The 14896-nt window shown below is 32.6% G+C and overlaps 2 protein-coding genes across 2 annotated transcripts in view; both read left to right on the forward strand.

Annotated features, from left to right (window-relative positions):
- Positions 1-238: 238 nt before the first annotated feature.
- Positions 239-11734, forward strand: LOC126892914 (uncharacterized). Its single transcript, XM_050662816.1, has 2 exons — positions 239-1129; positions 11675-11734. The coding sequence occupies exons 1-2, from the start codon at positions 239-241 to the stop codon at positions 11732-11734; spliced, it is 951 nt and encodes a 316-aa protein (XP_050518773.1).
- A 1256-nt stretch (positions 11735-12990) lies between these two features.
- LOC126882713 (zinc finger protein 665-like) overlaps positions 12991-14896 on the forward strand; it is a 98848-nt gene continuing 96942 nt past the window's right edge. Inside the window, exon 1 of the mRNA XM_050647706.1 lies at positions 12991-13392. Within this exon, the coding sequence (XP_050503663.1) occupies positions 13197-13392 (196 nt within the window). The 5' untranslated portion in view covers positions 12991-13196. The remainder of the gene's footprint in view (positions 13393-14896) is intronic.

Genomic DNA, 14896 nt, shown 5'->3' on the forward strand with positions numbered 1-14896 from the left:
TCGTAAAAGGTAGTATTAGGCAGGTACTTTTAGGTGATTATTGTAAGGTAGGCAATACATTCACCATATGTTGGAAATGTGTATTGCCTGCTATTGATATAGTTGGTAGAAGCATGACAATAAAGAACACAGTTTATAACCTAACAATGGAGTATCATTAACCTTACATGGCGCTGCGACAAAAAATATATAAAATAAAATTAATAAAGAAGATAAATCAGTAATAATTATAGTAAACATGGACTTTAAAGGCGTACCTCCCATGGAGATGTCAGGGAATGTCTCCGAAAAATTCTGGAAACAGCGATTCACAACTTACCTCGTGGCAACCGAGATTTCAAAAAAGGCACAAGAGACTCAATGTGCCCTGTTGTTAACGTTAATAGGTGACGAAGGAATGAGAATTTATAATACATTCACATTCTTAGACGAAGAAAAAAATAAACTAGAAGTTTTACTTACAAAATATGATAACCACTTTACACCAAAGAAAAATTTAACCTACGAAAGACATCAAATATTAACCAGTAAGCAAACAGAGTTTGAAAGTATTGAGCAATTTAGTGTAAGAGTGAAAAATATATCATTAAACTGTGAACTAGATCAACTAAGGGAGAGCCTAGTTAAAGATATTTTAATTTGTGGTATAAAATCTAACGAAATTAGAGAAAAACTCCTACAAGGTGATTTAAAAACATTAGAAGAAGTTATAAAGAAAGCAGTTATCATAGAAAAGACTAAAGAACGTAATATGGCTATATCCAGTTACATGGAGGCAGGTAAGAGTGACTTAAATGTAGATAAAGTAAACAAAAAACCCTCAAGAGATGTAAGGGGAGAATTCAGACAGAAATTGGTGACCCAACATCAAAGCAACAATAACCGAGAATGTAAGAAATGTTCATATAAACATGATTTTAGAAAATGCCCGGCTTATGGTAAAGTGTGTGCAAGATGTGGAGGTTACAACCATTTTTCATCAGCCTGCTACAATAAGAAGAACAACAGAGATAGAAGAAGTGTTTATGCTGTGGGTGATAACAGTGAAAGAGAAGTGAAAACGGTTTATGTGGAAGCAATTGATATGATTTCAAAGAATGGAGAAATGACATGGGCTCAGGAATTAAATGTAGAAGGTAACATTATAAATGTTGTTCTGAAGCTATTTTCTTGTGGCATTTTTATGATTAATTATTTATATGGGAAATAAGCCACAATTAAAATGAAAAAAATAATTTTATTAACGTTTCGACGCCCAAATCGGGTGCCGTTGTCAAAATACAAAATACTACAGTAGTATTTTGTATTTTGACAACGGCACCCGATTTGGGCGTCGAAACGTTAATAAAATTATTTTTTTCATTTTAATTGTGGCTTATTTCCCATATAAATAATTAGTAACATTATAAATTTTAAATTAGACTCGGGCTCCATGGCTAATGTTATACCTGTAAATATTTTAAATAAAATAGGTTTTGATTGAAATAGAATAAGAAATACTGAAGTCACTTTAAGTTCATATTCAAAAAATTTACTACCTATAGTTGGAGAATGTTGGTTGAATTGCAGCTATAAAAATAAACAGAAATCTATTTTATTTCATGTTATCGATTTAAATACATGTCCAATATTGGGTTTAAAAGACTGCATAGAATTTGATTTAATCAGTAGAGTTGATATGGTAAATATAGAACAAACAAATAGTGTGAATAAATTATTGACAAATTATAACTCACTGTTTAAAGGCATAGGTTGTCTAGAAGAACCTTACCATATTGAGCTCAAACCAGATGCAAAACCAGTAATATATCCCCCTAGAAAAATTCCATTTTCCATTAAAGAAAAGTTCAAAATAACACTTGATAGTTTAGTAAGGCAAAGGTTAATTGAAAAAGCAGATGATGCTGCAGACTGGGTAAATGCATACGTTTTGGTGAGAAAACAAAATGGAGATTTAAGACTTTGCTTGGATCCCAAGGACTTAAATACCGCTATCAAAAGGCACTATCTTCAACTACCAACATTTGATGAACTGATAGAAAAACTGGCAGGAGCAAAATTTTTTAGCAGTCTAGACGCTACTCAAGGTTTCCTTCAGATAAAGCTGGATGCAGATAGCCCAAAACTGTGTACTTTTTCTACACCGTTTGGCAGGTATAGATTCCTTAGAATGCCCTATGGACTATCCAGTGCACCAGAGGTATATCAGGAAAGAATGTCTGAGATTTTTCAAGACATAGAAGGCGTAAGTGTCTTTATTGATGATATTATAGTGTCTGGCAAGAATGAAAGTGAGCATTATAATAGATTGCAAGATGTTTTAAAGAGAGCCGAAGAAAACAACATTCGTTTTAACAGAAGTAAATGTAAGTTTGGCCTTTCAGAAGTTAAATAGATGGGGTATAAAATTACAGCAGAAGGCCTGAAACCAGATGAGGAAAAAGTGGAAGCAATAAAAAACATGCCTTATCCAAAAAACGTAGCGGATGTGCAAAGATTCTTAGGCATGCCTTGTAGCCCTTACCTAAATTTTTTTGACATAAATAAATTAACTACTATTTCTGTAGATAGCTCTCAATATGGCATGGCTGCAGTGTTATTACAGGATAATATGCCTTGTGCTCATTCTTCATGCTCTTTTACAGAAACTCAAACTCGCTATGCGCAAATTGAGAAAGAGTTGCTGGCAGTCTGGTTCGGTGTTAATAAGTTCTCACAATATGTGTTTGGAAAAAAATTCGTAGTGGAAACAGACCACAAACCGTTAACCAGTATAATAAAGAAACCTTTGAATACATGCCCAGCTGGACTACAAAGAATACTTATTCAACTTAGAAAATATGAATTCGAATTAGTATATAAACCAGGAAAAAATCTAATATTAGCTGATACATTATCCAGAGCGTTCCAAAACAAAACATTCAATGAAAACATAGACATAGAATTAAAAGCACAAGTATGCGTGATAATGGAAAATGTAAATGTCTCAAAACAAAAAAGAGATGAAATAATAGAAGCAACTAAAAATGACCCAGTACTTAAAAAACTAAAAAATCAAATTTTTACAGGTTGGCCTAATCGTATTAAACAAGTACAAGAAGAAATTAAACCCTATTTCAAATACAGAGATGAACTAACTTTAGTAGAAGATTTAATATTTAAAGGCCAAACTTTAGTAGTACCAAAAACAATTAGAAAGGAAATTTTGGAAAAACTGCACTATAGTCACATTGGTGTGAGAAGAAGTATCGATAAAGCGAACCTATCCTTTTTTTGGCCTCACATGAACAACCAAATAAAGGACATGATTTTAAACTGTAACATACATATGTCAAACTTTTCAAAATTCGCAAAAGCCTGAACCCATGATCCCTCATTCATACGAAAAAAAGCCATGGTATAAAATAGGTTGTGATTTATTTCATTTTAAAAACAGTGTATTTTTAATAGCTTGTGATTATTATTCAAAATTTTTTGAGATTGTCGATTTAAATAAAAACTTAACAAGTGAAAATGTAATACTAGCACCTAGCACTTAAAACAATATTTTCCAGGCAAGGCATTCCTGTAGAACTAATGACAGATAATGGTCCAGAATTTTCAAGTAATATATTTAAAGAATTCACGAAAAAATGGAACTTTACTCATATAACTAGCTCACCGAGATATCCACAATCCAATGGATTTGTGGAAAGGCAAATTCAAACAATTAAAAAAACTTTACAGAAATGCGCTGCCGAAAACAAGGACATATATTTAGCGTTATTAGATTTAAGAAATACTCCCTTAAATAATAGTGACACTCCTGCAAGAATTCTAATGAATAGGGACCTTATAGGGACCGAATGCCAAACTTAACTAATGATAAAACTAAACAATTCGACACTTCCACATATGATAAATTTTTAGAAGATAATAAATACAAACAAAAAATTAATTTTGATAAAAAAGGTGTTAAAGAACTTTCTGATTTGCAAATCAATTCCAGGGTTAAAGTACAAATCAAACCGGGTGACAATTTCTGGCATTCGGGAAAAATTTTACAAAAAGTTAATATTAGATCATATAGAATAAAGCTATCTAATGGTACACAAATAGTAAGAAACAGAAAATTCATTAGAATTCTTAATACTATAGTCAAAAGAAGTCGGCAGATGATCCTAAAAACGATTTGTTTATAGATAAGAATAAAACCCTTAGTTACAGTTATATACCAATTACTAAAAATTCTGTAAATCCAAATCCCAGATTCGGTAACTCAAATCTGGAACTTCCCTCAACCTCGACAGCTACTACTACTGATTACTCAGAGACTGAAAGTGTAAGTAGTGATGTTGGGGGAGAGGAAGGAAATACAAAATATACTCGTAGTGGTAGACCTTCTCGTACACCTTCGTACTTGAAAGAATATATGATGTAGTTGTAATATGTTTAATCTGGGTTGTGTTTTCTGTTCATGTGAACTTTTATTTTGTTTGTTAGACTTAGACTTAGGAAGAGAGGTGTAAGGTAGGCAATACATTCACCATATGTTGGAAAGGTGTATTGCCTGCTATTGATATAGTTGGTAGAAGCATGACAATAAAGAACACAGTTTATAACCTAACAATGGAGTATCATTAACCTTACAATTATCGCTGTTAATTGTTGTGAAATACTGAAGGAGGATTTATTTATGATAATTCACAGAATGGCAAACCCGCTTGCAATATACAACCGTACTGACTCTAAGTTCTAAGAAATAATGTTTGGAAGGAAACAGAACACTCAGAAAAGAACAGAAATAAACCTCTTTTAATGTGCATGCTTCATAGGGCGCCATTATCTGAATTTTGTCTTTATTAAGTTATTACATACAATATAATCAGTGTTCTCAGACCTCCTGAAATTTCAGGAGACCTACTGATGGCGACCCTCGCCTACTGATCTACTGATTGCGTCCTTAAACCTCCTGATGAAGTGATGAAATTCTGAAAATCATCTGGTTTTGTTCCAACTCGATACAAAACCGTTCTTGAATGATTACGAGGATGCGCAGTAACGAAAAATGTGTTACTGCGCAGTATTATTCGTCATTGCGCATGCGCGTAACGATTCAAGAACGGTTTTGTATGGAGTTTGAATTTTTCAGAATTTTATCCTATTTCATTTTTTTTATTTTTATGCTTTAGCCGCCATCTAGCGTTGCCACAGCCGTCCCTTACAGATTTTATAGAGTTGCATGCCTACCTATAAACGTAAAAATACTCCACCAACTGATTCTACTGATTTTTCGTGGCGACATCTAGTTGCCAATCTATAAATGTAAAGACTGAAACTACAGAATTCTACCAATTTTTGAGTCGAGCGAGTCTCCTGAAATCTCCTGATCGTTCGTGGCGACACCTCCTGATCCTCAAAAAAGTCATCTGGGAACACTGAATATAATACATCCTGTGATATCTTTGTGTTTGCTGTTTATCGTGCAAGTGCAGTCGTGCATTAATGAAGTTCCTATAATAAAGTATACATAATAAAGTTATAATAAAGAGAAATAAAAAAGGTATTTTGTGTAATATTTCAAAGTATAAGTTTAGTATTATAGGAACTATTTCCTATACCTAAAGGATTTTTGCTATGTATGTATTCAAAAAATTATGGACACTAGATTGCTTTCTGAAAAGTGCCCTACAAAACTGTCCATAAGACGTACATTGAATGTACATCAGATGTACATAAATATGTACACTGAAAGCTTCAACAACGTACACTGTACGTTTGTAGCGGACGTTCTATGGACGTCCAATTTTGTGAACTCTGGACGTTCGTTGGACGTCCATCGGATGTCCATTGTACCTTAGCGGGACGTTCATTGGACGTTCCAATGTACACAGATGTACGTCCATTGGATGTCCATAAAACGTACTTGTGCTATCTGGGAAATAACTAAAATTTATATGTACCTACTTACTTTTTAAGTAATATTGTAAAATGTACTAATTACATTCTCGTATGCAATTTGAATATGTAAATATGATACTTGGTAGAACCTAGGACGAGATTAGGTGATGCTGAAAACATACTTCTGAGCAATATTGCACTTGCTTGGAATATCTTTAAAAGTATATTCTTCCCACATACTAAAAAGATGTGCGGTAGTATATTCTAAGTATATAAATAGAAGGTTTATAACACTTGCTTGGAACGTTCTAAAAAGTATATTATTGGTATAAACTGAAAAGAAGTGCGGTAGTACATTATAAGTATATACATAGAACGTTTAAGTACTGTAATGTAGTATATATACTCAGCATCTGCTCTGCACATTCGTAATGGTAATTACGCATATTCTCAGTATATATTTTTTCTGAAAAGTATGATCTACTATAAGAACATGAAATTGTTATGAGGGTTGGTAAGTTTTTCAAAAAAGTCTACAACAGAAAAAATAATTTCGTTTTTCGAAAAATAATTCGAAAAATTGCTGTATAAAAAGCCGAGAAAATACATTTTTTCTATGGATGCTATACAATGTGCAACTTCTCTCACTACTTACATACATTCAAAACGAACAATTTCTCAGGATGTGAGAAAAGTCGGCCATTGCAGTGAGAAATATTTTTTCTCACGGGTTCCATACGTAGAATCGCGGTTTCCATGGTAACATGCACAATACAAACACAAATATTTTTGTCAAATCAAAACTTACCAGGAGTTACCTTTCAAAACTGTTCAAATATAACTGGTACCTATAGGTATATAATTTTAAATAAATAAAAGTATATAAATATTAAGAATATTAAATACCTACATATATGTATTAGGTATGTGTATATATAGTATTTTTACTACAAAAGCGATAATAAACATGACAATAATGAAAAGTCACAATCTAATGTTTTGACAGTTCTCTTACGTCAAAAATTTTGACCTACGTAATATCGCTTTTGTAGTAAAAATACTATATGTATTTTATTTCAATTTTGCCATATAATCTACAAGCACCTAAATTATTTAATTTTGAAGTTTGAACTCTTGACAAAAACGCATCCATAGAAAAATTACAGTGTACAACACGTGAGAAAACGACATATTTATTCTCCCTCGTTTGATTTGCGGCACTCGCCTCGTACATCGGCTCGTGCTAACAAACTTCTGCGCTCGTGAGAAATATGTCTTTTTCTCTCTTGTTGTACAATATACTATTTTCTATGGATGCTATCTGCGATGTTGTAGAACGTATCACCAGGCTCAAATGGAACTGGGCAGGACACGTCGCCAGGCTGAAAGATTCAAGATGGGCACGAAAGCTGATGGAGTGGAGACCAAGAGAAGATAAACGAAGTAGAGGAAGGCCGCCTACACGATGGACAGATGATATCAGGCGGATTAGTAAAAACTGGCAAAAATCAGCACAAAACCGTGAAGTGTGGAAACAATTGGGGGAGACCTATGTCCAGCAGTGGACGTGAATTGGTTGGATGATGATGATGATGGATGCTATACAATGTGCAATTTCTCTCACTACTTAGGTACATAGGTACACTCAAAGCGAAAAATTTCTCACGCAGTGATACATTTTTAGTTCTTGAACATTTTATTGATTGCATTTTTTGATATTGATATTGAGAATAGATTGAAGGTTTACGTTATGTAGGTATATAAAATGATATTGGAATTGACAGTGAACCAGGGGCGGCTCGTGATAGTACAAGATGGTGAGGCACACTTGACTTGAGGAATATTATTATTATTATTAGCTTCTCTTTAATGATCCGAAGGTCGATTTTGTGACGTTATAACATGAGGCCGTCTTCAGAACATTGCCGTATTTATTTTAACGCTTGCAAATGATGCAGCGTTGTAGTTACAGCCATATTAAGTAAAATTTACATTAGAAAATAGGTACAGCCGGTTCCTAAAAAAACTGATACGACTCTTAGTAAGATTTGATCATGTTGAGCAGTGTATTTGATTGATCTGACATTATATTTATTATGACACACAAATAATAAAATAAACAAACAACAAACAACTGATTACATATTATATTAATTCATAAATTGTACTAATTATTAAGGTCTAAATGTTTATATTATTTTAAATCTATCTTAACTTTTATATTAACTATCTAAATGATAGTTTTTACATCAAATAGATCACATAATTATTGTAAACGTGGATTATACAACAAAACAAATTAATATTCAATTCAGCCCTGTAACTTATTAAAATAAATATTATAGAAGTTTTCAGGGACTTTCAGCCCTCGGTAATAATGTAGTCTTTCATTCTGAGTTTAAATTTTTCAAAAATATTTATTAGTTTCCTCAGGATTCGAAGAAAATGAATACAATTAAAATACATTGAGAATTTTGACATGCGTCACAATTTTGCATTAACTCAATGTAAAATTCTAAACTGTTAAATTCCAGCTTCCCTAATTATTTGACATCAAAAGACATTAGAAACTATTTGTAGAGGATTGAAATCTGTATTGAAAACAACTGTTAAAATTGGTCTACGTAATTAAACATATTCCAAAATTTTGTAAAAATGTAATACATTTCAGTTTTCAGCCCAAACTTAGGCCACACACAATGCAATAATGTTCACATTTTTGAACTGTCAATATTTTTATTTTATCATCTATTGTTTAAAAACAATACAGTTGATAAGATACTCTCAGTTGCGGAGAAAGTATTAATAATAAAGATTAATAATAAAGTCTAATAACCGTGGAACAGAATAAGCTATCTGACAAATTTTAAGATTTGGCAGTGACATTGACAGTATGTAAATATTAAGTATTTATCCTTCAAAATACACTGCTCAATTTTCTACAAAATACGCTTCAAGAGTCGTATCAGTTTTTTTTGGAACCAGGTGTACATGAAAACAACGGACAACAACTGATTTTGTTTAATCAGTTGCCAAAATGAAATTATTGTACGCAAACAATATGCCTTTTCATTCACAGTCATTTGTTTCGAGCTTCTGTCAAATGTCGTGTAATCCGTGTATATTAATATTATACACAGATTATACAACATATGACAGAAGTTCGAAACAAATGACAATCGATGAAAAGCCCTATATACCTACACCTACAAATAAGTGATAATTTTATTTTAGAACCAATCTTATATTGTAAATGTATCTATTGAATATAGGGCAATACAAACAAGCAAAAAACAAATTACTGTTATATTATAAGATTGATTTTTATGTTAAATAAACTAAGGGTTACATTTTGTTTTTTTTTTGGTGTTTATTTTAAGTTTTTTTTTATAAAAAGCGTGCTTAAAAGAAAATTAATTATTATAAAATTATAATAATAAAATGAAAATAAATAAAATAAAGTTATTTTTTACGAAATAAAAGGCAGATATCGAGCACTGAGTTTTATTTAATCTTCGAAAGTACACTTTCGCTCCTAGAGCATCTTCAGGAGCATTTCGTCAAAAAAGGAAGGTAAATTAACATATATCTAACAAATACTTAACGTACACTACACGAAGGACAAACAGATAAATTTGAGTGCCCGTAATTGTGGTACTTCTACGGAGGTACAAACAGATAAATTTATCTATTTGTACGTTACAGTGTAGTGTACGTTCAGTATTTGTTAGATAGGTATATGTTAATTTAAGTTGCCACCACTTCAGATAATTGATGACATTCGAGGATACCTTCCTTTTTTTGACGAAATGCCCCTGAAAATGCTCTAGGATCGAAAGTATACTTGGGCAAGGCAATATATTAAGTAAAACTTAATGCTCGATATTGGATATTTATGTAATTTAGTATGTTAATATTTATAAAAAAACAAGTGGTGCCCTATCTAATTTTGTTCTGACATAAGTAATTAATAATTATTAAAAAATGACGTAAAATGAAATAAATTAAAAAAAATTTGGCCCGGGCAGATATTATTTTAGATTTTTTGGATCATTCGAAACAAAAAAGGACTTTCGTAATTGAAGACCTATTTACAAAAACAACATAGGTAACTGTATTTTTAAAATTTCTGTAATTTGTTTGTGTAAAAACCTAATTTCTATAAAATAATTTGGAAATACCTATTAATATTATTTATAAATATTATAGATATAATATCTATAAATAATATCATTAAAATTTTCAATTATTTCATAGAAATTGTATTTTTACACTAAAAAATTACAGAAATCCTAAAAATACACGTATGTTTTTTTTTGTAAATAGCTCTTCAATTTTTCTCTAAGTTAATCGTTTTCAAGTTATAAACAATTTAAAACTGAATAAAGACCAAAAGATGGCGATTTTCAAGGCTTAAAATAAAGAGTCAAAAATATTATTTTTGTAATCATCAAGCACCTACCTAAATTCAAGCTCAAACGTTCTTCTATCAGGTCCCGGTAAAAATTTTTCCATGTTCTACTCTAAAATGTCTTTTTAAAATTGTTAATGAGGAAGGTTCCTTATGGGAAGACGGGCGATCGGGCTGCATTAGCAACTAAAAAACAATATTTTAAAATGAAATAACTCCAATATACTTATCAAAAACTGATAGAATAATGTTTGAACTTGAATTTACGTAGGTACTTTGTAATTTCAAAAAGAATATTTTTTTCTTGTTTTTGAGTCTTGAAAATCGACATCTTTCGTTGTTTTTTCGGTTTTAAATTGTTTATAACTCGAAAACGATCAACTTAAGAGAAAAATTACAAAATACGAACTTTTTGTTTAGAATGATTCAAAAAATCTAAAATAATATCTGCCTGGGCCGAAATGCTTTTTTAATTTATAAAAAAAGTAATTTTTTAATTATTAACCCTGGAAGATCACACCTATTTTTTTTACATAAACCGCACACATGGGTATCAGATACCCAATGATTTTTTGTGAAGAAATGAAAAAAAAGTAAATATTTTATGATTTCCAGAGACTCTCTAATCACTATTGAATACATAGGAATAATTAAATCAATAATTTTATTTTCTCTCTTTTAATAATTGTAGTAACACAAAAGAAAAAATATTAAAAATACCTAAAAATAATTAAAAAACATTTTCTAAAAAACCAGAAACATAATTCAAAATATTTTAATTTAATTTAACAACAAAATGGTCTTTCTTACTAAAATATAACACCTTTTGATTATAGAACTCATATTCATTCTTAGCCAGGTATTTCAGTTTCACTCATTTTACTAACTACATTCATAAGACAGTGTGGCTCTATGCTTCATGCATTATGCTTTATAGCAAGCCGAGCATGCACGCTTTGCTTTTCCATCTTTACCTTTGTAGAAATAACACCTAGTTTTCTTTACTAAATTTGTGGGATGTTGTGTTGTTAGGTCATTAACTTGAACGCACACTTGATCGCAAACCTCACCCATGGGTGCTGCATACCCTAGCCTGCATTTAATAAATTCTCGTGATTGGAAATATTGCTCAAATGAGACCGCAACTACACACCCGTCCTTGGTAGACTAGAGACTGAATTTACATAAAGCAGCATTACCATTGAAATGCAGCTGCGCAAGCTACATGCAGTTAAGTGTCGCAATGGGTATCTCACACCCAAGTGTGAGCTTCCAGGGTTAATTATACATAGTCAGAAGAAAATTAAATTGGGCACCTCTTGCTTTTTATAATTATTAACATACTAAATTACATATATCCAATAATTTTAATCCATTAAACAGATCGGTGCAGTTCGACCCTATAGCTTTGTATCTAAAACTACTAAGAGGCATGCTTCATAGGATTTTGAATCAGCGTCCGAAATTCTTGACAGGTTCCGAGCTCCGTCTATTAGTCCCTTTTACGAAACGTAATAGGCAAGGGAACTATGAGAGGCTTGCTTCACTACTACTACTACATTGTTTGATTTGCTTGTCTGGATAATGTTCAGAAGAAATGCGTTCAATGTGCTTCCCCGTTTAGGATTTTGTCCTCTTCAGGGTTTGAGGTGAATGTTTAGTGTTGGCAGCAAAAGCAAACAGTCCGAAAAACACACTGGGGCAAGCGCCGTGTCCTGGTGTTCTTGGATCCTGGGTTATGCCGGACGGTGGTGTCCAGAAGGCTAAGAAGTCAACAGAGAAGAAAGTTTGATGGATTGTTGTTGGTTCCATAGACATTTACGTGTACTGTCCGTGCTTTGCTCTCGACCAGTCTCCCTAGAAACCATTGTACAACGACAGGCGAACCTGCGTCCCTCGTCGGCGGTCAGGAGGCGGCTTTGAGCGCAGCGTGGACAGTGACCGTTCGAGTGGAGAAAATAGTTGCGGCTATTTTCTTGGGACGAACAGGTATAATTGTGCAATGAAGTTGGGAAACCGCAAAAAACCAACTTCTCCCTGTTCGGAGTGCTTGCTTCACCTAACAATTTGAGAGATATACTCGCACGTGGAGGACAAAGATCAGGGCCGTACCTACATATTTTTATATTTTTCTCATAAAAGTTATTTAGCAAATTTCAAAAAGTTAAATTGTATTTAAAGAATTGAGGATGGTATAGAGAAATAAGGTAAATAGTCGATTGATATACTGGTGAGGCACTGCCTCACCTGCCTCATAGGACAAGCCGCCACTGCAGTGAACGTAGACAATATTCTTGTATATTTTTATTAACTGTTGTTTTTTTGTTAAACATTTCATTGATTTCAATTTGTTATTGATTGATTTTCTTTTGTTTGTATGTAAAAAATACCTAGGTATTAAGGTATTTGAAATAAAGATATCAAACTTATTTACTTTTTTTTTCTACTTATAAGTAGGTACCTATACCCACCTATTTAACCTACTTATCTACTTAAGTTACTGTTTTTACTAAAAAAAGGTAGTATATCTTTCAATACTTGCTGCCCATACCTAAAGTATCACTTTTTTGCAATGTAATAGCAAAAAAATAAAAACTACCGAAAGTGGACGATTTCTACCGAAAAAATCTACCGAAATTTGACCGATTCTACCTGAAAATTAGCAGCAGCCTACCGAAATTTTGTCCAAGACCTGTGGCAACACTGTCGCCACGCCACGTGCCACGCCACGCGGCCAACAAAATAAAATGGACAATAAAATTGAGGATTGAGTGATTGAGCTTTGAGTTGTTTCTTGTTGTTAATGTCATTCTTGTTTCCTTGATAGAACTCGTGATTTGAAGTGATTTCCACTTTTTGGGTGTAAAATTGGAATAGTACATACATAAAATCAAGTGTATCAACAATGGAAGTCAAAGAAGAAATTACCGAGGAAACGTTTAAAATAGAAATAGAGTATAATGATTTGGATGATGCTATTTTGGATGGCTATGGCTTTAAATGTGAAGTTCAGGAGTCTAGTAGGGAAAGTACTCGTGGTACATATGATTCTTTAGACTTTGAAACAAAACCATTTGAAGAAAACCAAAAATCTGAAAAAGGTTAGTACAAGTCATAACAAAATATTTAGTAGTAGAAGTATGTACTTAGTAGAAATAAGAATAACTTTTTCTTATTTGAGTTGAGTGTGTTGAGGCATTAACAAAGAAAGAATTGAGTATAGGGCTTTTCATTGACTCTCATTTGTTTGGAGCATCTGTCATAATAATATGTTTTAAAATTTATATAAGGATTTCTACAGTTTTCACTGTATTCCTTCACTCAACCGTTCTTTCCAGCTCTTTCTGTCTTGCCAGCCCCCTTCCTGTAGACTTCATCTTTGGAAGATCTTCGGGGTCTGCCTCTCTTCCTTGTTCCAACGCTTTTGGTCTCCTCTTCTGACATGTATGTACCAGGTTAATCTCTTCTTTTCAATGTAGTCTATTATGTCTGAGTTCACTCCCAGTATTCTCTTAATCCCTATGTTATTTATTCTATCTCTCCGTGTTACTCTGCAGTTTCTCCTTAGGAATTTCATCTCTGTTCGTCTTATTGTACTTTTGGTTTTCTTATTTATTGTCCAATTTTCACACCCATAAGTGGGATACTCCTTGTCATGGTATTATAATATATTCTTCTTTTTGTTTTTATGCCCATGTTCTTATCCCACAATATCTGGTTCAGTTTTCATATGCAATCTCTTGTTTGTCCTAGTCTATTTTTTATATCTTCCTCAGTTTTCCTTTGTTTGATATTATAAAACCTAGATACTTGTACTTATCTGTTCCTCTGATGTGTTTACCTGTGTCTATTTTCAGTTGTTTTATTTCTGTATTCTCCGTTGTTAGGTATTCAGTTTTCTTTAGGTTTATTTCCATCCCATTCTTTGTATATTCCTGTTCCAGTTTTCTCATCATAAAACTGAGGTCATCTTTATCTTGTGCGATCACTATTTGGTGGTCAGCAAAATCGGTGTATAGATATTCGCTCCTTACCGGTATACCCATTCGTTCGCACTTTCTTGTCCATGGTTTCCAGGAATATTTTGAACAGGATAGGGGATGTCAAGCAGCCCTGTAGTAGTCCCTTTGTCATCTTAAATGGACTGCATATTCTATTGTCCCTTTTGATTGCTACTGCGTTATTCTTGTAGAGTGCTTTTACTGCTGTTATTAATCTTCGTGGGACTTCGATGTCTTTTATTGATTCCCACAGCTTGGTTTGACAGATCTATTTTTGGCAATTATTTTTTCTATTAGTTGTTCGACCTTGTATATGTGATCTATGCATGCTTTCCCTACTGTGAATCTTGCCTGGTCTTCTCTGATTTTATCCTGTTACTAATTTTTCCTTTATGGTCTTTCCATACGGTCTACCTATAGATGGTACTGATTTCTCGATAGTTTTCGCAATTTTTTTTATTTCCTTTTTTATATGAGGTGCTCAGAGCAACAGTGGCCTAACCCACAAATTGAGCATTTTTAGATTAATATATCAATAAAATCAGCAACATTAAATCTTTTAATTAATAAGGATCTACACAACCTACCTTAGTACATTATTTCA

The sequence above is a fragment of the Diabrotica virgifera genome, chromosome 1 (genome assembly GCF_917563875.1).
Source record: "Diabrotica virgifera virgifera chromosome 1, PGI_DIABVI_V3a".
Taxonomy (NCBI): Eukaryota; Metazoa; Arthropoda; class Insecta; order Coleoptera; family Chrysomelidae; genus Diabrotica; species Diabrotica virgifera.